The sequence below is a fragment of the Poeciliopsis prolifica genome, unplaced genomic scaffold, assembly GCF_027474105.1.
Source record: "Poeciliopsis prolifica strain line A6 unplaced genomic scaffold, Auburn_PproV2 SCAFFOLD063, whole genome shotgun sequence".
NCBI lineage: Eukaryota > Metazoa > Chordata > Actinopteri > Cyprinodontiformes > Poeciliidae > Poeciliopsis > Poeciliopsis prolifica.
The window spans coordinates 2,046,332-2,071,586 of NW_026562438.1; the positions used below are offsets into that span (position 1 = coordinate 2,046,332).

The 25,255-nt window shown below is 44.2% G+C and overlaps 1 protein-coding gene across 1 annotated transcript; it reads right to left on the reverse strand.

The window, feature by feature from the left end:
- Positions 1 to 8,118: 8,118 nt before the first annotated feature.
- On the reverse strand, positions 8,119 to 12,555 carry LOC129351021 (mothers against decapentaplegic homolog 4-like). The gene is made up of 10 exons (XM_055019784.1): positions 12,294 to 12,555; positions 10,717 to 10,894; positions 10,470 to 10,598; positions 10,219 to 10,395; positions 10,024 to 10,146; positions 9,700 to 9,753; positions 9,437 to 9,620; positions 9,120 to 9,288; positions 8,804 to 8,942; positions 8,119 to 8,695 (listed from the first exon to the last, which is right to left on the reverse strand). The coding sequence occupies exons 1-10, from the start codon at positions 12,534 to 12,536 to the stop codon at positions 8,490 to 8,492; spliced, it is 1,602 nt and encodes a 533-aa protein (XP_054875759.1). The 5' UTR covers positions 12,537 to 12,555; the 3' UTR covers positions 8,119 to 8,489.
- Between the last annotated feature and the right edge of the window lie 12,700 nt (positions 12,556 to 25,255).

Below are 25,255 nucleotides of genomic sequence, written 5' to 3' on the forward strand. Positions count from 1 at the left end.
AAAAACATTGCGAGGCTGTGAACACAAACAAGCAACATCAAATCTTATATTTGTCTCCTGTTCATTTTGTTGATATAAAGTGAAAACTTCATTGTTATTCAGAATTAAACTTTTTTTAATACACAAAATTGTGCATTTAGTTTGAACTATGAAGATAAAATCTGACATTACACTCTTAATTAACAGTTTTGAGTATTTGTTTTAACTTGCTAAAAGTTGCGAGAAAGAACATAACAAGAAAAAGGTTTTGCAAAACAAACTATTTTTTGGAAACACATTTAACCAAGAAACCATGTTTTCAATTTTAGTAACATCCAAATCCCGGAGCATTTTGTATTCCAAAGTCCATGTTAGCTCTAAAATCAGCGTAAGATTCCAAAAGTGGCAGTTTAAGTGTGTTTGCACAGGTGTTTGCAATAGGAAAGGGTGAATCACTCAAAAACTCAAGATGTGGGGATGGCATCATGCCTGCTGGTGGAATCGTTGTGAGACCTGTTGCAAACATCAGGACTTCCTCTAGAGATACAGCAGTTGTTTTCTCTGAAAGATGATAAACAATGTAGTTAATAGATAATGCCTTGTACAAATTATTTCTTTTTATTTTGTTTTCCAATAAAACAAACAATTTTAGAATAACACAATTTGTTCTTACTAACCTTCGCAATCAAGCAAATAATCTGCCCAGAAGACAATTGTTTTGCCCTCCTTTTGCCGCCTGTTGCTTCCTACAGGGCTGAGATCTGGTTGGAACATGGTCTCCAAGTCTGAAGCAGTCAGAGCCTTGGCAGAGAAAACATAGGACTGGGGATAGGACACTGGAATGCTGCTGCAGTGCAGCAAAAAAAACCAAGACTTGCCAGTCCATCTTTGAATCTGTTAACGATAAGCAATGTACTGTATTGATAGAGTATATATAAAGTCAAAAGATAAACAAAAAATAAAAAGTAAAGCTAATTTCCACAGTGCTCAAAAGTTATCATTAAAAGTAAAATATAAAATTGAAACTTAAAAAAATGTTTTCATTGTGCAAAAAACGAAATTGTCATGCAACAGTATATTTTTATAAGTCACATTGAAATATTTTTCATGTGCCATGCCTATGATTAATCTGTGTAATGGTGAACAACGATTCAAAACCTGTTGCACATAAAATTCCGAATGGATGATAGAAGTGGTGAAACTCAGAATTTGGCAAGTATTGCTCTGTATATTCTAATATTTCACACAATTTTTCAGAAAAACAAAAAGATGTACCTACGACAGAAAAACAAAAGGAAGGAAGGAAGCTGTGATGTCTGATTACTAATGTCATATCTCTAATCTGATCCCAATTTTTTATACCTAATTAGTTTTTCTTAGTTAATTAGTGTCATGATGTCAGTGGCAGTTGTTCACAGTATTGACATTGAGAGCTCTACTTGATCTAGATCGAGATCTTGAGAATAGTATTAAATTTTTATATTTTTGATTGTTGAATGGCACTGTGGTTTCTGTCAAGGATGTACCATCTGACCTCTACAAAAGCTTTCTCAGAAGCCTTCACCCCTCTGAAGCATCCAGCAGTTTGGAACATCCCTGTTTTGCAAAATTACATTTAGCAGAGATTCATCTGAATCAGCTTCCAGGACCTACAAAACAAGCAGTATTCCAGAAGAAGTACAGAACTATAAATTTAAAAACATCTTTGTTATGAATAAAAACATAGCATTAACATTTTGTGTGTTTGTAATGTAACATCTGTTGAGACAGGCTGAAATCGGGCCTTTCACAGCAAAAACATTTGTCAGGCTTTGATAAAACAAACTTGGTACTTTGTCATAATCATTTTGTAATCTCAATCTGAAAATAATAATAAATAAAATGAAAATAATCTCCAGTTGGCATACAATAAATCTATTCCCTATGCCTAGGTAATTTCCTACCTGTTTCAGAACTTTCCCTATCTCCTCATCTTTAACATCTTCAACAGTGGCGCTGAAACTTGGATTCCCTATCATGTAGTTGACCAGGTTCTTGAGAGAAAATGTGGTGCTGGTCCCCCATGTACAATACATACGGCAATCATCTTTCCTGCTAAAAAATACTCATCTTCCCTGGCAGCTGTTGTACAGAGCACATAATTACTGTGGGTAATTAAATCTTAGATCTGCTTATGACAAAAACATAAGCTGATTTTTCAGCAAATTTTGATTTTAGAAGTACTACCACTTCACAAACCCAAAAAAATGTCTCACCTCTCGAATTGCACACAATGTAACGACTTTCTGGGGGTCCATCAAAGATCGGGCGATTTCTCAGAATGGCCATGAGAAGCGTGAGAAACTCACGCCTCGGGCCACCTGTGTCCAACCCTTCCTCCAACCAGCCAGCATCATCGTTAAATTTGATGAACATGTCATTCTTGTCGGAGTATGCTCCTCTGAAAGCCCGAACAGCTCCATCCCACACATCAGTCCGACATATATTGAACCGGCTGACTTTCTTGTGGTCAATACCCATGGCCAGTTCTGCAATAATATCATGTGGCTGCACATTTGTTTCTCTAGAAAAAAAAATATTTTAAAGCAGTTGACTGATCACACTTAGCATTATGTAATTATGCATGAGCAGGATGCTGGTTAATTTAATACAAAATATTAAAATTACTAACGCATGTTCTTCTGGGGGCAGGTCTTGCTTTTTGTCTTCGGTTAAATATTCAATCCCATCATCATCATCATCATCATCATCAATAACAATGGGCTCAAAGAGATTGGTGTAGTCTCTGTGGAGCAAAAACGTGCACACAATATAGATCAGTGCTTCTCAAATAGGGGCGGGCCCCTTTGGGGGGCCCCGATGGGGGGCGTGTGATCCTGTTGGAACAGGCTTTTTCTTGGCCGTACTAGTATAAAGTGTAATTGCGCACAGTAGGCGGCAGTGGCGCTCTCATTGTTTCTTCTGTCACGTTTGCGACAGTGCAACATTTTACGACTTACAAGACAACAGGTTTGCCTTGGTTAGCAGTGTTAAGTCAACAAAAAGCTCCGACTGCGTTCTGTCTATGGCCTCCGTTATTCAACAACCCCCAACATGAAAAAGTTTTTCACAGGGATGAAAAGAAAAGCGGAGAGAGACAAAGATAATGAGACAACAGAAAGTCAACCGAAAGCTAAGAAGAGGAAATACGACGAAGCGTATTTAGCGCTTGGCTTCACTGTGACTACAGTTGGAGAAGAGGAAAGACCGGTGTGTTTGCTGTGTCTAAAAATGCTCGCAGCGGACAGCATGAAGCCAAATAAATTAGCGCGTCACTTAAATACGTTACATCCCAATCACGCCGATAAGCCGCTAGAGTTTTTTCAGCGAAAAAAAATGTTAATAAGGAAAAAATGTTATGCAGAGATGGATAGTCACGGTGGGGAGTGGGCGCGCGAATAGTTTTCTTCTTGCTAGGGGGGCGTAACGGAAAATAATTGAGAAACTGATATAGATGGAGGGGGGGAACTTCCAACTGTCCTTCACAAAACATTCCATTTATGTCAGAAGTTATATTTACAACATTCGAAGTAAATAAATGCACTTTAGATGACACAATAGATCTATCAGTATCACCTTGTCATGATGACACAACACACACCCTTCTTCTTTATGACAGAAGCCATTACACACCTGTAACAGGAGCTCTGGACAGGGACACATTCACTGGTGCTTGGATTGTTGCTGTTGTCATCCAAATCCATAACCTGAAAACAGAGAAAAGAGTAAAATGAAACTTAATAATTGACTATTCTACAGTTATTTTAATTATCAAAATATTTTACTAAAAGGTTTGAGATAAAAATCTGTGGATTGTGGTGTGACATAATAAAAAGTTGTACCTGTTTTACTTCATTTGCAAGTGCAAGATCCCCAACACCATTACTTAAAGGACAATGAAAAAACATATTAATGGGTAATTTGAACATATGAAGTCATATGAAGAAAGCAAGGGTGGTCTAATAATTATTTCCAATCCAGTATATTCAACATTTAAAAACAAGCATCTTGAAAAAAAAAAAAAAAACTTCATTGGACATGTTCCCATAACCACATAATTTACAAATATCCACATTCAACATGTCACCAATCCATACTATATGAAATGCAATGAAGGTTATAATACTATTGATACATGTACACACATCATGCTATGATATGTCCCTAAAATATAACTTACTGTGTTTCTGCCACCTGTTGTAAACGACTGCTCTCATCCATAGGTTCCCATGGCTGAAGAAATGAAACACAATTTAACATCTTCATAGTCCAATGAAGCTTAGGTAAAATGCGCTTGTTGTGATCACTCAACCCAAATAAAAATGACAGACCAATACATTTGAAGTTGGACTTACCAGTGTATCAGCAAGATCAAAGTCGGAGGATTTTCTAATAACAATCTCTGGGTCAGAATCGGACAAGTCTGACAATTTTCCAACTGCAAAACAAGGGGAAAAAAACAAACCAACTTAACTTCTACTAAGTGATAGTACTGTATTCGGTCAACTATATTACATTGTATCAGAAAGGACAAACATAGCACTGGTAAAAACAAAAAACTGAATGTACCTATCAAGTGTCCAGAAAGTAACTTCACATGTCAGAGCCAATCTATGTACACCTATTACTTTATTGATTCATGCCACTAATGCTTAATTGCACAGCTTTAAGATTTAGATTTATTGCAGTTATTGCAATGTGCCAATGTAAGCGCAGACATCTGAGCTTACCTTCTTCAAAGTCTCTTTTCAAGCAGAGGAAAAGACATATCCTTTGATATGTCTTGCCAACTTCAGCCTTGTAAGCTGCAAGGGTAAAAGGTGTTTGTGTCCCAGGGATATTAATAACCTCTGTCCCATCTGGGTACAGAAGGAGGAAAGGTCCATCTTTGACATCTTTGTTGAAGTCCTTCATTTTTTTAATAGCAAGACTGAGGAGAGGTGTGGCAGAGACTTCTGGGTTTGTTGCAACCGAAATGGTTTTTCCACGCCGTGGCTTTAGACAATTGTTCAGAATGGTCATCAATCCAATATTTATCTGAAACAAAAAATTATGTGGAAGATTGAGCAATGTTTTTTTTCTTTTTTAAAGAATAGTAAAAAAAATGTGTTGTTTTTAATTTCTCCTGGCTTATATTACAATAACATGCAAACAGATCCATTAGCTATTCATATCAGTCATTTTCAAGCTTTTACTTTTGAACTACAGATTTGGATACAAACAGAACAATGCTTTGACAACTATTACTCAGTAATTAATCAATAGATGATTTACTGTTTTGACTGATCATGAATTGACAGTTTGCTGTTACTGTTAAACAATTATTCTGTATAGCTGTGCTATGCAGAACTTTCTTTAAGCAAGTCCATTAGTTAAAAGCTGCTTGTTTTGGTTGGAGCCATACCGGACCTACCCTAACTTTCTTTTTGTCCTTTTGTTTTAACCCCTTTTTCCCAAGAGAATATTTTTGTCGCTCCTCATTTTTCTTTTTTCTGTATTCAAGGAAGGTGCTGAGGGCTGGTGTAGGACAGGATGGGATAGTCTGTTGTGCTAGAAGTAAAGCAAATAAAAAATGTCGCACATCACATTCATGCAAACAGACGATATGTATTACGAACTGAAGTAAAGCTACCACAAGTATAAATTAAGTGCGAGTTCGCTTCCAAAAGGCGGCTAGCCTGATCGCAGTGCAGCAGAACCAGAACGACACAAATTATCCTAAAAAAGTAGTGCCTAAGGCTGTGACGGACCTTACGATATATAGCTAATACAATTCTGCTGTATTATAGCGACTTTGTGTACTTTTAATTGCATTTATAATGAACAACTAGATGACAGTGGACACGGTCTGGAGACCACTAGCGTTAGCAAGTTACTACATCCATAAGAAATATGACTCTTCCTTTATGCTTTTTAACTTACTTGAACATTGTGGAGTATCCTCCATACAAGTTTCTTGAAGCCTCTTGCCACAATTACTGCAGAAATTTGGTGACGGCTCAACCACCTCCTTTCCACAGTTCGGGCAATACATGGCGAAGTGACTGTATTCCCGCTTCCTTAGGTTTTCAATCAAACGAAGCACTCCAGAAGAACTTCCGGTTCAAAAGTAAAACGACCTGTCGTCCAATCAGCGACTTCTTAGGTCTCCCACTGGGACCTACCTCTTCCGTTGTGTTTTCCTTAATGTTGTTGTGTTTTTGTTAATGTTGTTGTGTTTTTGTTAATGTTGTTGTGTTTTTGTTAATGTTGTTGTGTTTTTGTTAATGTTGTTGTGTTTTGTTAATGTTGTTGTGCTTTTGTTAATGTTGTTGTGTTTGTTAATGTTGTTGTGTTTTCGTTAATGTTGTTGTGTTTTCGTTAATGTTGTTGTGTTTTCGTTAATGTTGTTGTGTTTTTGTTAATGTTGTTGTGTTTTTGTTAATGTTGTTGTGTTTTTGTTAATGTTGTTGTGTTTTCGTTAATGTTGTTGTGTTTTCGTTAATGTTGTTGTGTTTTCGTTAATGTTGTTGTGTTTTTGTTAATGTTGTTGTGTTTTTGTTAATGTTGTTGTGTTTTTGTTAATGTTGTTGTGTTTTTGTTAATGTTGTTGTGTTTTTGTTAATGTTGTTGTGTTTTTGTTAATGTTGTTGTGTTTTCCTTAATGTTGTTGTGTTTTTGTTAATGTTGTTGTGTTTTTGTTAATGTTGTTGTGTTTTTGTTAATGTTGTTGTGTTTTTGTTAATGTTGTTGTGTTTTCGTTAATGTTGTTGTGTTTTTGTTAATGTTGTGTTTTTGTTAATGTTGTTGTGTTTTCCTTAATGTTGTAGTGTTTTTGTTAATGTTGTTGTGTTTTTGTTAATGTTGTTGTGTTTTTGTTAATGTTGTTGTGTTTTTGTTAATGTTGTTGTGTTTTTGTTAATGTTGTTGTGTTTTCGTTAATGTTGTTGTGTTTTCGTTAATGTTGTTGTGTTTTCGTTAATGTTGTTGTGTTTTCGTTAATGTTGTTGTGTTTTTGTTAATGTTGTTGTGTTTTGTTAATGTTGTGTTTTTGTTAATGTTGTTGTGTTTTCGTTAATGTTGTTGTGTTTTCGTTAATGTTGTTGTGTTTTCGTTAATGTTGTTGTGTTTTCGTTAATGTTGTTGTGTTTTTGTTAATGTTGTTGTGTTTTTGTTAATGTTGTTGTGTTTTCGTTAATGTTGTTGTGTTTTTGTTAATGTTGTTGTGTTTTTGTTAATGTTGTTGTGTTTTTGTTAATGTTGTTGTGTTTTTGTTAATGTTGTTGTGTTTTTGTTAATGTTGTTGTGTTTTTGTTAATGTTGTTGTGTTTTTGTTAATGTTGTTGTGTTTTCCTTAATGTTGTTGTGTTTTTGTTAATGTTGTTGTGTTTTTTGTTAATGTTGTTGTGTTTTCGTTAATGTTGTTGTGTTTTTGTTAATGTTGTTGTGTTTTTGTTAATGTTGTTGTGTTTTCGTTAATGTTGTTGTGTTTTGCACCTCAGGGCCACCGTATAAAACAGAGTAGTATGCTTCAAAACATGGGAAAAATAAGAAACAAAATGAGCAGTAAAATGAAGGAAACCAGCTGAATATAATGGGAATTCAATAAAGTACTTTCAAAACTCTGCTAATGCGATAGCTACTGATGCTAAAATATTTCCCAACATTGTATTTCTCTTCAGTCTGGGATTCCAGGTCTTGCATTTGAGCCTCAAAACCACAGCAATATGCTAATTATTTAAGATCATAAGGGTGTATTTATTCCATTTTATGTGTTAAATAATACAAAAAGTGTCAGAATGGCAAATAAATATTTAAGACCTTCAACTTTCATGATTTAACTTTGGGTGGCAGCCATGTTGGATACTGAAGTCAGGGCTGAACAGCAGCCTCTCCATTTCCCAGCTGGAATTCCAGCTTTCCCATTCGTTTGGAAAAAACAACAACATGATGAGCATGGTGTGTTTGTTCGACAACCTCTAAAGTTTAAGCCTCATGATGAAGGAAAGTGTTAAAGCTCATAGTTGCTCCCTCTGGCTTGTTGTTTGCACTGTGGTATTAGTGCAGGTTGTTGAGGTATATTTTGAGTCTGTAGCACCCCCTTGAGACAGGACAGCAGAATACAGGACAGGAATGTTTATTGTAATGAGAACAGACAGCAGCTACAGAGTTATTGAAGCTTTCTGTAGAAAACACTTTAAAATGGAATAAAAAGCTGTAAAAAGAAAAAAAAACATGGTTGGTTAAACAACCAAATAGGAAATAATGTCATCACTTAGAAATTAATCTTTGGTAGGTAATCAATAGAAATAAATAGATGAACTTTATGGTTTTTGGTTTCAGCTGATCTGAAGTCAGTCTTCCTGATTCTGATCCCAGATCTCTGCCTGGAGTGACTCTTGGAGGTTGTTACCATGGAAACAAGGCCGTAGCTCTGCGTCTCTCAGAGGAACGGAGGTTGTCGGGGGTGACGGGAGTCAGGTGTGTTCAGGTCAGAGGGCGTTTTCTCGAGGTGGCAGCGTGTGCAGCACCTGGTCGAGCAGCTGCAGCGCCCGGTGCAGGTGCACCTCCATCCAGCAGGGGGTGTCCTTGATGCTCTGCCTCGGGTAGTCGCACCCCCAGCCTTTGACGAAGCTCAGCCTCACAATGCACAGCCTGCGCAGGTCATCTACACCTGGACCTGCTGCAGGGCACACACCTGGGGGCAGAGCCAAACACACCCTTACACACACACAGAAACCTGCTAAACACCCAGTTAGAGCTGCATTATTAAAGAGGCATTCAGGAGCAGACAGGTGAAACTCACTGAGTGCAGGTGCGATTCCTCCCCGGCTGTGGGGTCCTGGCATAGCCCCGACATCCGCAGCCGCCTGGGTCTGTGCTGCCGCCTGCGCCGCCGCTGCCTGCTGCTGCATCTGCCTGTGGCACTGGCGTAAGTCAAACACCTGTGGACACAGGTGAGACAGACAGACAGGTGAGATGGACAAACGGTAAGACGAGTTTGGGTTCAAGTGTTGGTTGTTGTTTAGTATGGTGTTACAGTGAAGAGAGCCAATCAGGAAGCAGGTGGAGAAAACACCAGACTCCTGGTGAAAGAAAACAGGAAGTGATTGGCGATAGACCTTGATGTAAGCTCCAGGGTAGATCTTGTGAACCCCGTCACCTGGGGCTCGGCCCGCCTCCCGGTCCAGGTAATAACTCTGGATGAAGACGGAGTGGTCACTAAGGCAGCGCATCCAGACGTCCCCTTCCCCCCGACATTCGAGCTGGACACCCCGCCCGATATGGAGCCTGCATGAAGAGACAGTGAGTTCTGGCATGCAGCTCCTCTGCTGGTAGCCAACGACTTAAACTGGACTGAATCGAGCAGTCTGATACAAACTGATCTGAACTGGTCTAAGCTGAACTGACTGGTTGGAAATAGTGGAAGTGCTTTAACCTGGCGCGGTGGCTGGCTGCAGTCCGGTGGACATTGCTCAGCTGTCCCAGACAGAACCGATCCCCGCCTGAAGGATCCACATAGCCGTCCACCGTCACCAGGGGACAGCTGGACTGGACCTTGAACATCTCTCCCACCTGAACGTCCAGCTCAAAGTAGGAGATGGAGCACCAGAACTCTGGACCTGCAGAACGGACACAGCAAAATGGGCAGACAGAGAACATCCACAGAAGCATGTTGGTGTTTGGAATAGATTGTCTCACCTGGATGGTTGGAGACCGGTTGTGGGTAAGGAGGAGTGCTGTGATGCTGCGACCCTGGAGTTAAAAACACAGACTCAGCACTGTCACCCTGCCCAGTACCACTCAGTAGCACCCAGCAACCACAGTACCACATAAAACCCTGACAGTAACACCCAAGGTCTCCCAGCCCGACCCATTACCCTCCACTACCTCCCATTAGCCTCCACTGACTCCCATTAGCCTCCACTGACTCCCATTAGCCTCCACTGACTCCCATTAGCCTCCACTGCTTCGCAGTAGCTCCCACTGCTACCTCAATGTTTCCTCGTCCACATGGTGTCTTACAGAAGTGAGTGTTGGGTGTGTGTTGATGATGATGGAACGGCGTCTGCTGAGTGTGGCTCTGCCCAATGTGCTGATGTCCTGCAGGTGTGTAGGGGGCAGGGCTGTTACTTGACCAGCTGACTGCAGAGACAAAGCAGAATGAGAGACCTGTCCAGCAGAACAGGTGAGCAGCTGGACAGGTGAGCAGGTGTACCAGATGTGGGCGTCCACTGTACTCAGGGCTCTGCTGGGCGGGGGCCGGCGTGGCGGACTGAGGGGTCAGGGGGGGTGAGGCACAGCCCTCTGGCTGAGGGGGCGGGGCCACCTGCAGGAGGGCGGGGCCTTCCGGAGCCTCGGATGCGCCCAGAGCAGTGGGCGTCATGGACATCGGACCTGCAGGAGACAAAACAGAGTGAGATGTCAGGTAGTGGAGGGTGGGCATCTCGGCAGGGTGGTGGGGCACTCACCTGGCGGAGACAGAGGCATGCTGGGATACATGGTGAGGGGGTGGGGCTGGGCGTACGGGTCAGAGGGGGGAGGCAGGTCCAGCTGCAGGCAGTCTTGCAGGAACTCCTCCTTGATCACTGCCTGAGGACCTGATGGAGGACGGCTGTCAGAACTGGTTCTGATCCAGACTGCAGGGGGGGTTGCTGCTCAGCCTCAGCTCCGTTCTGGACCGGAACCAGTTCTGCCTCTGGTTCAGGTGTGTGTTACCTGTGCAGGTGGGTGCCGCCACCCTCTCGTAGTGGTATGGGTTCACACAAACACTGTCATACTTGAGGTCGAAGGCGAAGCGGCAGAACTTGGCGTGCTTCAGCTCATTCTTGTGCAGGTCGGGCCAACGCCACAGCCGGGCGTAGATCACATGGGGGAAGCCCTTCCTGCCCGCTACCTGTGCAGGTGAGACCCACAGGTCAGAGAGCATTGGACCGGGCCGGGCCGTCGCCTCAGAGACCATGTGGCAGCGTGTTGCCATGTCTCAGCGTGTTGCCATGTCTCTGGTCGGAGGTGAAGGCGACGGGCGACTGCAGACTAAACAAATCCTCTGGAGGGAAACTCAGCGTCTCCAGACTCCAGGATCAGAGTCGTCATTATCTGGTTCTGAATAGTCCGATTGGACCCAGGGGGCTCGGTAACCGGGCCCCGACAGGTTGATTCTGGATCAGGATCTTTGGAAAGTTCAGCTTAAATCAGCCGGAGATTGTTCCAGTGTGGAAACTGTGTGGTATGACACACACACACACACGCACACACACACTCACACACACGCACACACACACACTCACACACACGCACACACACACACTCACACACACGCGCACACACGCACACACACACACGCACACACGCACACACACACATTCTCCCTCTCAGTCAGTCTGGCTTCACTTCGTCCCGCCTCTTCCTGTGTTTCAGACAAAACAAGCCCCCCCCCCCCCTCCCCCCCAGCCTTGAATTTTAATATTACTGTAAGTTCTGAGGACTAAAGGAAAGAAATTTGCATTTGTAGCAAAACCTGGTTGAGTGGATAAGGTATGTTGAGGACTGTCCCATTTTAAGGTCATTCATTCATTCATTCATTCATTCATTCATTCATTCATTCATTCATTCATTCATTCATCAATTAGAAGATTTCTGGTTGAACAGATTTACAGACTAATAAGGTTTTCTATCTGAAATGGAAAATGTTATTTATTGTTCAGTTTTCATTTTGACTGTAAATAGCTTCCAGTTAACAATTAATCGATTATTAAATTAGTTGATGATTATTTCAGTTGGAAGTTAATCTCTCCAGATTAGATCAGAATCTTGTCATCTGAGACCCAATTCCAGATTGGACCAGAACCAGACTTGATGGTCCCAGAGCTACCTGGAGAAGTTCTGGGCCGGTTCTGGCTGTCAGGCTGCAGACCAGAACCGGCCGGTTTGTCTCTACTGGGATAATGACAGCTGGACTGGGCCACTCCCAGTCTGCTGAAGCCCAACATGATCATTAGCTGCCGCCGGAGCACCTGGCTGAGTCAGAACCTCCTCCGGGTCACAACAAGAACCACAAAGGAGACCCGGAGGCCCAACAGGACGGACCCAGTTCACATTTAAAGGTGGACCAGCAGAGAAAGACGTGTTCTGTATCAGAGTGAGAGGTCTCACTGCTGTGAGGATCTCTGGGTGACCAGAGCCCCCCTGCCTCAAACTAAAACTTTCTGTCTCCTGGATCAGCCAATCAGCTACCAGCAGACATGGATGCTGATTGGCTGCAGTAGTTTCAGTCCGGTCCAATCCAGTCCTACCTGCAGCCGGCCGTCCAGCGTCCTCTGGATGGTGACGCACTTGCTGGGGTGGACGCCGTTGGACGTGACGGCGGTGATGAGCGAGTCCAGCTCGTCCTTCTTCTCCTTCAGCTTCTTCACCAGGCTCTCGATGGCGCGCTTGGCGAAGCCCTCGTTCTCGCCGCCCTGCCGGTGGCACATCAGGCTGTGGACGATGCTGAGACAGGCGTCGGCGCTGCTGGGGGCGGGGCCGAGCACCGACATGGCCGCTCAGTATGGGGAGGAGTCGGGCTTACAGACAGCATTGGAGAGAATTTATTCGGTTCAGTACTATTAATATCATCTTTATCAATCCAGGTGCATTTACTGGAAATAATCTGGATATTTCTCTAAAGGTTCCTGGAAAAATGAAGAACCGGGACCAGAGCCTTGTGGAACCCCAGACCGAATCACAACAACTAAACCTCCAGATCCTGACACAGACCTTCAGGATGCTGGAGAACAGCTGCTGGACGGCTACTGGTCACACGAAGCATCGCACATATATCGCAATATCTGCATGTAAAATATTCATATCGCAACTGTTGGCTAATATAGTGCTAGGGTTCTGAAGTCGTACTTTTTATGCTAAGGCAACATTAGCACAGAAGCAAATCTGCTTTCAAATTCTAAGCGAACTTTTAAAATGTCACAAAAAGGAAACTGAATGAGGCGTGTTAGCATCAGATGTTGACATGGCTGGAAGTAGAGGTTGCTAGCTAGCATCCCTGGTAAGGCACAGAGCCCCCAGTGGAGGGGAGATGCCCTACATCAGAAGTTTATGAAAAAATCCAAAAACCACTTCAAGCAATGTAAAAACTTGTTTGTGAAAATGAGGAAATTATTCTCAATTTTTCTGTTTCCATCAACTGTTTCTAAATCAATTGGAGAGAAGAAAACAGGCAGATATGGTCATAGCAGTATTAGCTAACATGGGGCAACGAGGCTAACCAGAGAGGCTAACACGCCATCACATGACCACTGACTGACCACATCAAGAAGTCACATCAGAACCTAAACAGATCTCAGGTTGCAGGAGAGAACCAGGCCCCCTGCTGGCATCCTGCTGGCCCCCTGCTGGCCCCCTGCTGCCCCCTGCTGGCCCCCTGATGGCCCCCTGGTGGCCCCCTGCTGGCATCCTGCTGGCCCCCTGCTGCCCCCTGCTGGCCCCTGGTGGCATCCTGCTGGCCCCCTGCTGCCCCCTGCTGGCCCCTGCTGGCATCCTGCTGGCCCCCTGCTGCCACCTGGTGGCCCCTGGTGGCATCCTGCTGGCCCCCTGCTGGCCCCTGGTGGCATCCTGCTGGCCCCCTGCTGCCCCCTGGTGGCCCCTGGTGGCATCCTGCTGGCCCCCTGCTGGCCCCTGGTGGCATCCTGCTGGCCCCCTGCTGCCCCCTGCTGGCCCTGGTGGCCCTGGTGGCCCCCTGGTGGCATCCTGCTGGCCCCCTGCTGCCCCCTGGTGGCCCTGGTGGCATCCTGCTGCCCCTGGTGGCCCCTGGTGGCATCCTGCTGGCCCCCTGCTGCCCCCTGGTGGCCCCTGCTGGCCCCCTGCTGCCCCCTGCTGGCCCCCTGGTGGCCCCTGGTGGCCCCCTGGTGGCATCCTGCTGGCCCCCTGCTGCCCCCTGGTGGCCCCTGGTGGCATCCTGCTGCCCCCTGGTGGCCCTGGTGGCATCCTGCTGGCCCCCTGCTGCCCCCTGGTGGCCCCTGGTGGCATCCTGCTGGCCCCCTGCTGCCCCCTGGTGGCCCCTGGTGGCATCCTGCTGGCCCCCTGCTGCCCCCTGGTGGCATCCTGCTGGCCCCCTGCTGGCCCCCTGGTGGCATCCTGCTGGCCCCCTGCTGGCCCCTGGTGGCATCCTGCTGGCCCCCTGCTGCCCCCTGGTGGCCCCTGGTGGCATCCTGCTGGCCCCCTGCTGGCCCCTGGTGGCATCCTGCTGGCCCCCTGCTGCCCCCTGGTGGCCCCTGGTGGCATCCTGCTGGCCCCCTGCTGCCCCCTGGTGGCCCCTGGTGGCATCCTGCTGGCCCCCTGCTGCCCCCTGGTGGCCCTGCTGGCCCCTGCTGCCCCCTGCTGGCCCCCTGGTGGCCCCTGGTGGCCCCCTGGTGGCATCCTGCTGGCCCCCTGCTGCCCCCTGCTGCCCCCTGGTGGCCCCCTGGTGGCCCCTGGTGGCATCCTGCTTGCCCCCTGCTGCCCCCTGCTGGCCCCCTGCTGGCCCCCTGGTGGCCCCCTGGTGGCATCCTGCTGGCCCCCTGCTGGCCCCCTGGTGGCCCCTGGTGGCCCCCTGGTGGCCCCCTGGTGGCCCCCTGCTGGCCCCCTGGTGGCCCCCTGCTGGCCCCCTGGTGGCCCCCTGCTGGCCCCCTGGTGGCCCCCTGGTGGCCCCTGGTGGCCCCTGCTGGCCCCCTGGTGGCCCCCTGCTGGCCCCCTGGTGGCCCCTGCTGGCCCCCTGGTGGCCCCCTGGTGGCCCCTGGTGGCATCCTGCTGGCCCCCTGGTGGCCCCTGGTGGCCCCTGCTGGCCCCCTGGTGGCCCCTGCTGGCCCCCTGGTGGCCCCCTGCTGGCCCCCTGGTGGCCCCCTGCTGGCCCCCTGGTGGCCCCCTGCTGGCCCCCTGGTGGCCCCTGCTGGCCCCCTGGTGGCCCCCTGGTGGCCCCTGGTGGCCCCTGCTGGCCCCTGGTGGCCCCCTGCTGGCCCTGGTGGCCCTGGTGGCCCCTGCTGGCCCCCTGGTGGCCCCTGGTGGCCCCCTGGTGGCCCCTGCTGGCCCCCTGGTGGCCCCTGGTGGCCCCCTGCTGGCCCCTGGTGGCCCCTGGTGGCCCCCTGCTGGCCCCCTGGTGGCCCCTGCTGGCCCCCTGCTGGCCCCCTGGTGGCCCCTGGTGGCCCCTGGTGGCCCCCTGGTGGCCAGCAGGAAGCTGCTAATGACGCTGTTGATCTCTGCTGATCAGAAACAGATGAGCTGAAGCTTCATCTCTGTTACATCATCAATGTCCTCATTGTCCCCTTCAGAGACAGAGAGACACTGGACAGACAGGAGGAATCTGACATCATCAGTCTGATCAACAGTTATTGATGACCTGATGTCTCCTTTACACATCAGGTTACAGTGGAGACAATCTGGACATACAGAGACAATCTGGACATACAGAGACAGTCTGGACATACAGAGACAGTCTGACACAGAAACAGTCTGGACATATAGAGACAGGCTGGACATATAGAGACAGGCTGGACATATAGAGATAGTCTGGACATATAGACAGTCTGACATAGAGACAGTCTGACATAGAGACAGTCTGTACGTAGATAGTCTGGACATATAGAGACAGTCTGGACATACAGAGACAGTCTGACGTAGAGACAGTCTGGATGTATAGATAGTCTGGACATATAGAGACAGTCTGTACGTATAGAGACAGTCTGGACATATAGAGACAGTCTGGACATATAGAGACAGTCTGGACATACAGAGACAGTCTCTATATGTCCAGACTATAGATAGTCTGGACATATAGAGACAGTTTGGACATATAGAGACAGTCTGGACATACAGAGACAGTCTGGACATACAGAGACAGTCTGGACATATAGAGATAGGCTGGACATATAGACAGTCTGACATAGAGACAGTCTGGATGTATAGATAGTCTGGACATATAGAGACAGTCTGGACATACAGAGACAGTCTATATGTCCAGACTATAGATAGTCTGGACATATAGAGACAGTCTGGACATACAGAGACAGTCTCTATATGTCCAGACTATACATAGTCTGGACATATAGAGACAGTCTGGACATACAGAGACAGTCTGGACATACAGAGACAGTCTCTATATGTCCAGACTATAGATAGTCTGGACATATAGAGACATTGTTAAAGACACATTCAGTCCGTCCGTTCCGCCGCATCAACAGTTGTCCCCCAGTCCCCCGGTCCCTCGCCCCTCCGGTCCCCCCGGGCCCCCCGGGCCCCCCGGGCCCCCAGCGCCACTCACCGGCTCTCGGCTCCTCCGGTCTGCCCAGAGCTGCTGTCTGTCCGTGTGATGCTGCAGACAGTCTGTCTGGGAGGGGAGGGGGTGGCGGCTGTGTCACGCTCCCCGACAGCCAGACATAACAGGAAGTGTGCTGACCTCCGAGTTTTAGGAAAATAAGAGTCCAAACATGGACGGTTCTGATCCCTGCTCCTCAGACCGGAAGTTGCCCTGTTTTCATGAAGTAACGAGCGCTTCCGGCAGCGCGTGCTCTTTGGATCAGGGAGGAATAAAATCAATAGACAGGATTTTAGTCACGTAACTGCTTGTGACGTCACACCATATAAAAACAAGCAATTCACATTGAAAAAGTAATGAGCCTCTTATTTGAAAGTACGAACGACCAAAGTTTGTTCTGGGAGCCATGTGCACGCGCGCTAGGTTGCCATTGGTTACGTGGTGTCCGCGAGGCACTGGGCGGTCCGAGCACAGCGCCCTCCGGTGGCAGCGGTGAAAACAGCAGATTCCTGTCCGCATTTCTGGTTTCCGCTGGAACCGGAAGAGGTTCGGTAGAATCATGGATCAGAGGTTTGTGGTTCATTTGTATCCTAAAGAAAAAGATATAAAACTTCACATATTTCATATTAACATCCATGGAAAAACCTGCTATTATAGCAGAAAGTATGATGAGAAAGGCTGACAGTATTCAGTCACATGAACTGATCAGAACGTCACTGCGAGGGAACGCAAAAGGAAAACGTCCCCGTGTCCCTTAAGGGGTCCGTAGCTTCAGCCTCGATCCAGAAAATCCAGATTATGCTAATATGCAATATTAAATCTGTTCTATTTAAATAAACTCATTAAATCAGGGATTATCTAACTAGAATTTCTTATCATATAATTTATAAAATGTTTTTATGGCTCATATCATAACTTTTGACAGTTTTCATCTCTAATAATTTGTATAATCTGAAGTGGGCTGTCAGGTGCCGTTACCATGGGAACTCCTCTGGGTAAATATCACGTCCACTGCATGATTGAGCCAAGGTGTTTAGTGACGTGTGACTGATATGGGACAACGTTGAGACCAAAAGTCTGCTATACAGTGACGTGACATTCACGAACGAGGCGATTCTTCTGGACGGCTCTTTACTGTTAAGGACGGGATGGAGCCTCATCTTAGTGCTAGCAATGCTCTGGCACTCTGCACTAGCTATTATTCAACTGAATTAAATATATGATGATATTTATTGAATAAAACACAAGAAGGGCAGAGCACAGAGAGCTGCTCGTTGCTCTCTGGTTGTTCTTTTTTCAGTACTTTCTTCTAAATATTCCAGTGATCAGCAACTTTGTGATCCCAGTTTATCCAATAAAATGTCTGCATAGTGTATTAGCATCCTGCTAAATTAGCCAGGTTTAGTAAAAATGTACAATTATTGTTACCCTAAAAAGTTTGAGTTGGTACAGTTTTGATTCAGCCGTTTGTTTAAAGCAACTAAAATACATGAATTATATTTAAAGCAGAACATCATTAATAAAACTGAGGAAAGCCTCAAGTCCAAAATCCATTAAATGGACCTGCTCCATGGAGGACAGGTCCAGGTGGATCAGGTTCTGGACCAGGATGGAGGATTTAACGCCTGAGGAGACAAAGAAATAAATATTTACTTTTAACCACTTGCTGTTAATTCATTTTTTGATTATATTCAGGGATGTTGACACCCTGAACTAGCAATCAAAATGTTTCTATTATTTCCAGGGGAGGTGAAGGACAGTTTGGATAAATCAAATAAAAACATCAAGAACCAGGAGTTTATTAGAATTCATAATATGCAAAGCCTGTTATTATCTTGCATAAATTGAGCTATGTAGAAAGAAGCTAGCCTGATGCTATTAGCATGCAGAAGTGCTAGCATAGCTCAGTAGCACAGATTACTCGTATCTCACTTCCTGCTCCTCTATGGCAAGACATTTTAACATAATAGGATAGCAGATATGTAGTTTTGATTAGTGAAAATTAAATTGTAGATATCTTAAAGCAAATAATGACTGGACAAAACTAAATTACAGATATCTTGAAACAAAGTAAGCACAAACAAGTACAACAATTACAAAAGTGCAACTCTGAAGAGGAAACAGCAGAGGCAGATTTAGAAATGTAAAAACAAAGTCATATCGAAAAATAACATATAATTCAAAAAGATAATAAAATTAGCAACATGCATCAGTGGCCAAATTCATATGATTCAATACATTTCAGAGATTTTAAATATATCTGGAATGCAGATAGAAAAATGTTAGAAACTGATCTCAGCTCTTTGTTTATGAATAAAGAATTTTGCCAGATCAAATATTACAACAGATTGTTTTTTTATTGTTTTGTTGAGGAAGCGCAATTTTTGATTGGATCCAAGTTTCTAAGCAATTCCACAATATTTAGGTTTAATTGCATTCATGATCCATCAACACAGAATGAACGTTTATGGATATTAAAGCAATTTATTAGCAGCTCTGTGCAGCAGCAGACATTTTAATTTCTTCAGTTTCAACATAGAGTTCTTAACCTTTCAATTTAATTTTTTATATATAGACTTACTTGGATATATGTCCCTGTATCATTATTGATCACTATTGATCATGTTCCTAAATTTGATCAGGTCTCATTTTGTTACTGTTTGGAGACGCTTGATAAATTTGTACCTGAATTTTGACTCTGTACTTTATTATTGTCCTCAGAATAAGTTTGGTGGCAGCTGCACATTTTCACTGCAGGTCAAACTTTCATTCTTATACATCCTGACTTGTGTGTAAAATATGGCACAGCAGTTTTTGTGTATGCACACGTTTCACACATGAGAGCTCTGATGTTTAATGATTAACAGCCTTATTAAGTTCTTCATTGTAATATTGTTGTCAAGTTTGTTTGTAATTATTTTCTATTTTAGGAAAAAATGTTTTAATTTCTTTAAGAAAGTGTGAGATTTTTGTTCTGAGAATTTGGAAGAAGATAAATTGTCACAGAATTTAAAAATCTCTGTTGATATGAATCTTTCATTGTTGCTTTCTGTATTATTTATTATTAAGGATTTGGTAGAATTTTGTTGTTTTTTTCTCCCTCCTGGATCCGTTTCATTCCTGATCTAATACATTTTAAATTTGTTTCCTGAATGAGAGAAAATTGTCTTAATTCCCATTTTGAGCAGGACTATTTAAATTTCAGGATCTTTTATAGTTTGGATTAATACTTTGATCAATGGAGCAGCAGAAATTTCTGAGTTGATTTCATTGGTCAATAATTAATTTGTTATGAGCCAATAATCAATTCTTGATTTTCTATTTTAACCAAAACAAGAAAATTTCATCCAGTTGGGATTAAGATGACACCGCACGTCAGCTAGATTTTGTTCATTGCAGAAATTGTTACATATTTTCCGATGAGTGGCGCTTCCCTTACTTCCCAGTTGTATTGACATATACCCTTTAACTAAGTCTTATAACAATTTAGTAGCACAGACTACATTAAGCCATTTCGGTGCCCCGTTTTAGTTGTTTTCTGTCTAATTTATAGTTTATTTACTTTCTGTTACCTCTGTTTGTTTATTTTTTAGTCATCTACTTTCTATTCAAGTACTTATGGAAATGATTGGTGGGTTCTGTTCATGTGCTTTGTTTTATTCTTGGTTCTTGTCTTGTCATGTATTAGTTTATCCTTTAGTTTATGCTTACTGTCCAAAGTACTATCTCAAGTGTGACCTGAATGTCTATGCATGTTGCTCATTGTTATGTGGAAAATCTAATAAAAAAAAAGAAAAAAAAGAAATTGTTACATATTTTGTTTGGGTAACTTGAGTTATGTTTAGAAAGTCATTTATCATAAAGTTAATCTGGAACGAGTCGAGATTCCCAACGATTATATTGTGTGTCGAGTAAAATGATTTCAGGTGATCCAAGTTTAGGGATGTTTCCTCCAGTAATCATTTGTTCTGGTTTAGATTATTATAACCATCTATATTGAACAAAATAAGTTGTGAGTTATGCAAACAGACAGTGAGGAATAACCAGTGACCATTTCCATCCATTTTATTGGACATGATCTGACCTGGAGGTTTTTAGAAAAACAGCGACCCCTGCTGGCCTTCAGGAGCCACGACAGGAAGAAGCTTCTCTCCATAGTTTAGACCAAAATCTTCGTGTTTATGACTTCCTGTAAGAATATTATATATATCTTTACAAAATGACAAGAAACTTTTCCTTGTAGTCAAATCTCTTAGGCATGAACAGAGATGAGAGAAAGTTCACTTTAAGTTCAACATGAAAGATTAAAAATAAAACTAAACAGTGTTGAAAGGGTTTTACCTGAGAACAAACTGAACCATGGGTAATAAAACCTGAACTGATAAATGACCTGCAGTCAGAATTTGGTGTAGATCTGTTTGACCTTAAGGAGTAACTCGCTGTCTGTTGATAAAGGCATATTGACCTCTGAACCCGCCTTTATCCCAGCTCTCGTTGGCTCTACTTTGGGCCGGAGCCAGTCGCTTGGCGGTCCTCTGGGTCCTCGGGGAACGGATGTTGATCTCCCTGCAGACGTGTTGCTTTGTGGGTCGCCAGAGTTCATCCCTGAGTTCATCGGGCCGAGGCGGAGTACAGCGTCCAGAATAATGTCCATCTTCTCTTTCCAGTGTGGCGCAATCTGCTAAATGAGGCTTTCTGTCTCGTCTTCCTGCTTTTAATGCGCAGATTCCATCTTCTTTTATAGCGTTCTGATTCTGCAGCTTTTCTTTCAAACTCTTGGATTTTCTTTGTCAGGTTTGTGTAATCTAGTTTTCCATCTTTTTGTTTGTATTTTATACAATCTTGAACTTCAGTGCTGTTGAACTCCACTCCTTTAGTAATACTTGCAATGGACAGGGTGTTTCGTTTCTTCTCCAAAGTTCAGCATCATTTTCTGTAGATTTTCAGCTGCTTCTAAAATCTTGGCATTGGATGCATTTGAACAAACGTCCTCATCTCGTCTTCTTCTGTGGTACTGGGGCCTACACAGTGACCTTAGGGCCTTTTAGTCCCTTTGGCTTCAGTGTCCATTCAGAGCCTTGTTAGCTTTGCTGTTAGCCATTATCGCTGTTGCTTTTCTCTTGCTTGTCTTATCTTTCCTGTTATCACTGGACGCTTTAATTCATGATTAGTATTTGTTCATGATGATACTCCTTTTTGTGCCGGATATTCAAGTACTTATTAATTTATTATCCAGAGCTCTCACCGTGCAGCTGCTCTCTCACCAGTGACATGCGGTCAGTGGAGGCAGGCGTCATCATGGAAAAATAATATAAGATAATTTCTATTGCTATAAATATAAATAGCAAACAGAAAGGGGCGGAATGGACTACTGTCAGTCTCAGACCTCATTTGGAAATGGGACCATTAACCTCCGGAAGTGAAGGGGGCGCTATTCTTCATCAAGGCTGCAGCGCTGTTGGAATGGGTTGATGTGATTGGCTGAAACAAGGAAGAAGTATCTGATTGGTTGCTGACCATCCTATCAGGTAGACAATGTATTAAAAAATTCTTGTGGAGGCAGGAAGCATCCTGGAAGTCCAGAGATATTTGTGTTTGCAATAAGTGTGAATCTCGTCCTGTGGGTTTGGGAATTATGAGACGTTTTAGCTCCAAACAGTTTGTAAAGAACCAGTTTGATCCTCTCAGAGGTTACGTTCGGTCTGACCCGGATGAACTCCAACGGAACTTCCGGGAAGCTAACATGTCGACCATGACGTCAGAGGCGAAGGTCAGTAGAGCGAACCGAACCGAACCGGAAGGTTCTAGCAGAACCAGTGAGCCCAACCACCGAACCAAGAGGTACAGGTGGGTTGTTTGATTTTGTCCCTCCGGTATTTAAGTTCCTGGCGGGAAGAGCTTGTTAGCATCGAAGGTAACTTTTGTGTAGCTGTTTTATTTCTAATTATTTTGCAGAATTATAAATATGATAAATAAAATAATTAAAGGTAAACATTTTCTTCAATGGTTAGCTTTAACCTAACCCTGGAATAGGATCAGAAAGCGTCGGTTCCGCCCGCTGCGGGCCGGGACGCCGGCAGGTCGACCGGAGGTAGCGGCGCCGCCGAGCGGGCCGCAGTCAGGCCGCTGGGCGGTAAAACCCGCCCGGTTCGGTGAGAATGAACCCGAACCACACCGGTTCTGCAGGAACAAACTGGTACTGATTGCCCCATTACACCTGACCCATGTTCCCGCCTTCCAGAACCAAACAGAAACCAGATCCAGAACCATTATTATCCAAAATATTTAGGAATTATTTAAATAATGATTAAGAACTTATCAATGTTTCTATATGATGAATGGAGGATTATTGCTGCCACCAGGAGGCGCTGTTCTGCTGTGTTTCACTCAAATTAAGACCTGAAAAAGAAAAGTGAGAGATTTCCCTTTGATGTTTAAACAGAACCAGCTCCAGGTTGCTCCATTCAGAACCCAGTGGGACCATCCTGAGCAGAACCATCAGAACCGAGGTGAGACGGTGAAACGTGGAGGCACAGCATGGCTGCCGCCCATCTCCACACACTTTCTAACTTTCTCAGGCTCTCTGCTGTGGACTGGAGCTGCTTCAGATTCAGTCCAAAAAAGTTGACCTCTGACCTCTAAGTCACTTAAGGTACAGTTAACTATAAGTGGAAAAGTTTTGCTGATGAACACAAACTAATATTAAAAACTTTGAGATTTTTCATCCAAAGATTGACTATAAAGTGTGAAAAATAAAACCCCACATGGTTATTTAGTGCATTTAGGGCCAAAAGGTAGCCACACACACACACACACACACACACACACACACACACACACACACACACACACATACACACCACACACACACAGACACACACACACATATATATATATAGTTATTATGCTGGCTGTAGTTTTCTGTAGTTTTCATTTTATTCCAACATGTTAATAAACTTTAAACCTGAATTTTGAAGAAAGTAAAAGTGAGATTTTGTCTTTCTTAGGACAATATCTATGTGTGCCAGATTATTGGGCAACTATTAGTGTGCAGAATTATTATGCAACTGAATAAAAACTGCACATTTTACTGCCTCAATTGTTTATTATTATTCAGATTATAATAATTAACATAGAACTAAAAAATGACAAACATTTCTGACATTTAAAAATGTAATCAGTGACCAGTATCACCACCCGCTAACAGTTATCAGCCGTCCTTCCCTGCGTGGAGTCTGTTGATGGCCAGCTTTTTGTGCAGCCACAGCCTCACAGACTCTGTTCAGAAGGGCCACAGGTTCTCTGGGGGCCACTTCATTATTCTTTCATCTTTAAGACCTTTACTGGCTGAGATGGAGCATTGTCTGCATAAAAATAATGCAGACTTTTCTTCAGCCACTGCTTGAAAAAAGTGCTTCTAAAACCTGACTTTGGGTTTGGGAGTTGATTTTGAGTCGTCTTTAATGATACCGGCCCGTACCAGTACTCCGCCTCTGTGTCCAGTACTGATCCGGACTTGGCCCCGTCCATCCACCTGGTCCGTCTCATCAGTCCATAAAACCTTTGACCAACCTGTCTTCAGATTGGTCTTGAACCAGTCTCCATGCTTCAGCCTTCTCCATTTCTCTGAACATCTTGTACTTTGCACTGGAACATAACTGATTCCTATAGCTTCACGTTTGATTCTTCTCAAATCTTTGCCACTTAATTTGCTTCTTTTTTTCTCAACATGTTTCTTGTGACCCTGTCAACCATTTGCAGCAAAACATTTGATGGTTCTGTGATCACAACAGTGCTGCATCTCTCTGAAAAGCCTTTTAGTTTTGGACTTTTCAGAGTCACTTCAGTTTTTATTTTGGCCCATTTTGCCTGAGGAAAAGAAGCTGGCTATTAATTGACGTGAGAACGATCCTCCCCCAATCATTCCAGGACATTTGTCAGCTCAGCGTTGCAAGTTCACGCCCCTCATGTAGAGGAACTGACCTCCGACAACATGACAGCATGGATCACAGCAAACAATAATAGATAATCACGATCCAAGCTGTCAGCGGATAATATGCAAACTGGCAGCCGCTACCCAGCAGGTGTAGAGGGAAGAAAGTCATTTATTACATTTCCATGACCAAAAAGGAGTATGGAATAAGGCAGGGATGAATCCCGGCCTGCAGCCCGCCTCACGTCCAGTTGAGTGAAAGTGATGGACAGGAAGTACCTCGTTATTCAGCAGGAAGGAAACCGGAAGCAAACGTCCCGTTTTTTATCATAACGACACTGATAGTCAAATCGAGCCCTGCAGCCGTTAATTAGCCAAATTACTAATCAGCAGACAAAGGAAATCCCTGTTTTAACATAATATATTAGTTTTACTAACTATGATATTATCTGGAAGTAATCTGGCTAACGACTCCATGCTAACGTTAACGGCTAAGGACCGATGGTTCCGCCTCCTCTCCGATGGTTCCGCCTCCTCTCCGATGGGTCCGCCCCGCCGCTGATCGGTCCGTTGCAGATCATAATCAGCCGATTTCCATTAAACAGTGAATGATCGCTGATCAGCCTCATGGATGAACGGATTTGGCAGCAATAAACCTGATCGGAGCGTCTCTAATATATAAATAATTAGGGAGCCTGCCTCCATTTTGAAGTTTTCAGAACTCAGCCAGGATCAGCACCGCGACTAGCGGACCCGGTCCAAAGGATGGTTGGACTGGGTCCACGTGTTCTGATCCAAATAGTAACTCATCGCTTACATCAGGCGTTTTCCCCAGGCTTTGAAAACAGCAGTCATCAAACCACTGTTAAAAAAGAAACAATCTGGACAAATCACTACTGCAGAATTACAGGCCGACCTCTGACCTCTGACCTCCCATTCATCAGCAAAGTTATTGAAAAAACTGTCTGAACAATTAAATAATTTCCTCATGATGACCAACTGCTTTGACTCTTTCCAGTCTGGTTTTTGTGCTCACTACA

What these genes read in the sequence shown, in the direction of transcription:
- LOC129351021 (XM_055019784.1), bottom strand. Translation starts at nt 12,536, where the DNA reads ATGTCGGTGCTCGGCCCCGCCCCCAGCAGCGCCGACGCCTGTCTCAGC. An exon ending in ACCCTGGAGCTTACATCAAG is followed by an intron (nt 8,943 to 9,119) that starts GTCTATCGCCAA and finishes CTGTGTCCACAG; the next exon opens with GTGTTTGACTTACGCCAGTG. An exon ending in AGGAATCGCACCTGCACTCA is followed by an intron (nt 8,696 to 8,803) that starts GTGAGTTTCACC and finishes CTCTGCCCCCAG; the next exon opens with GTGTGTGCCCTGCAGCAGGT.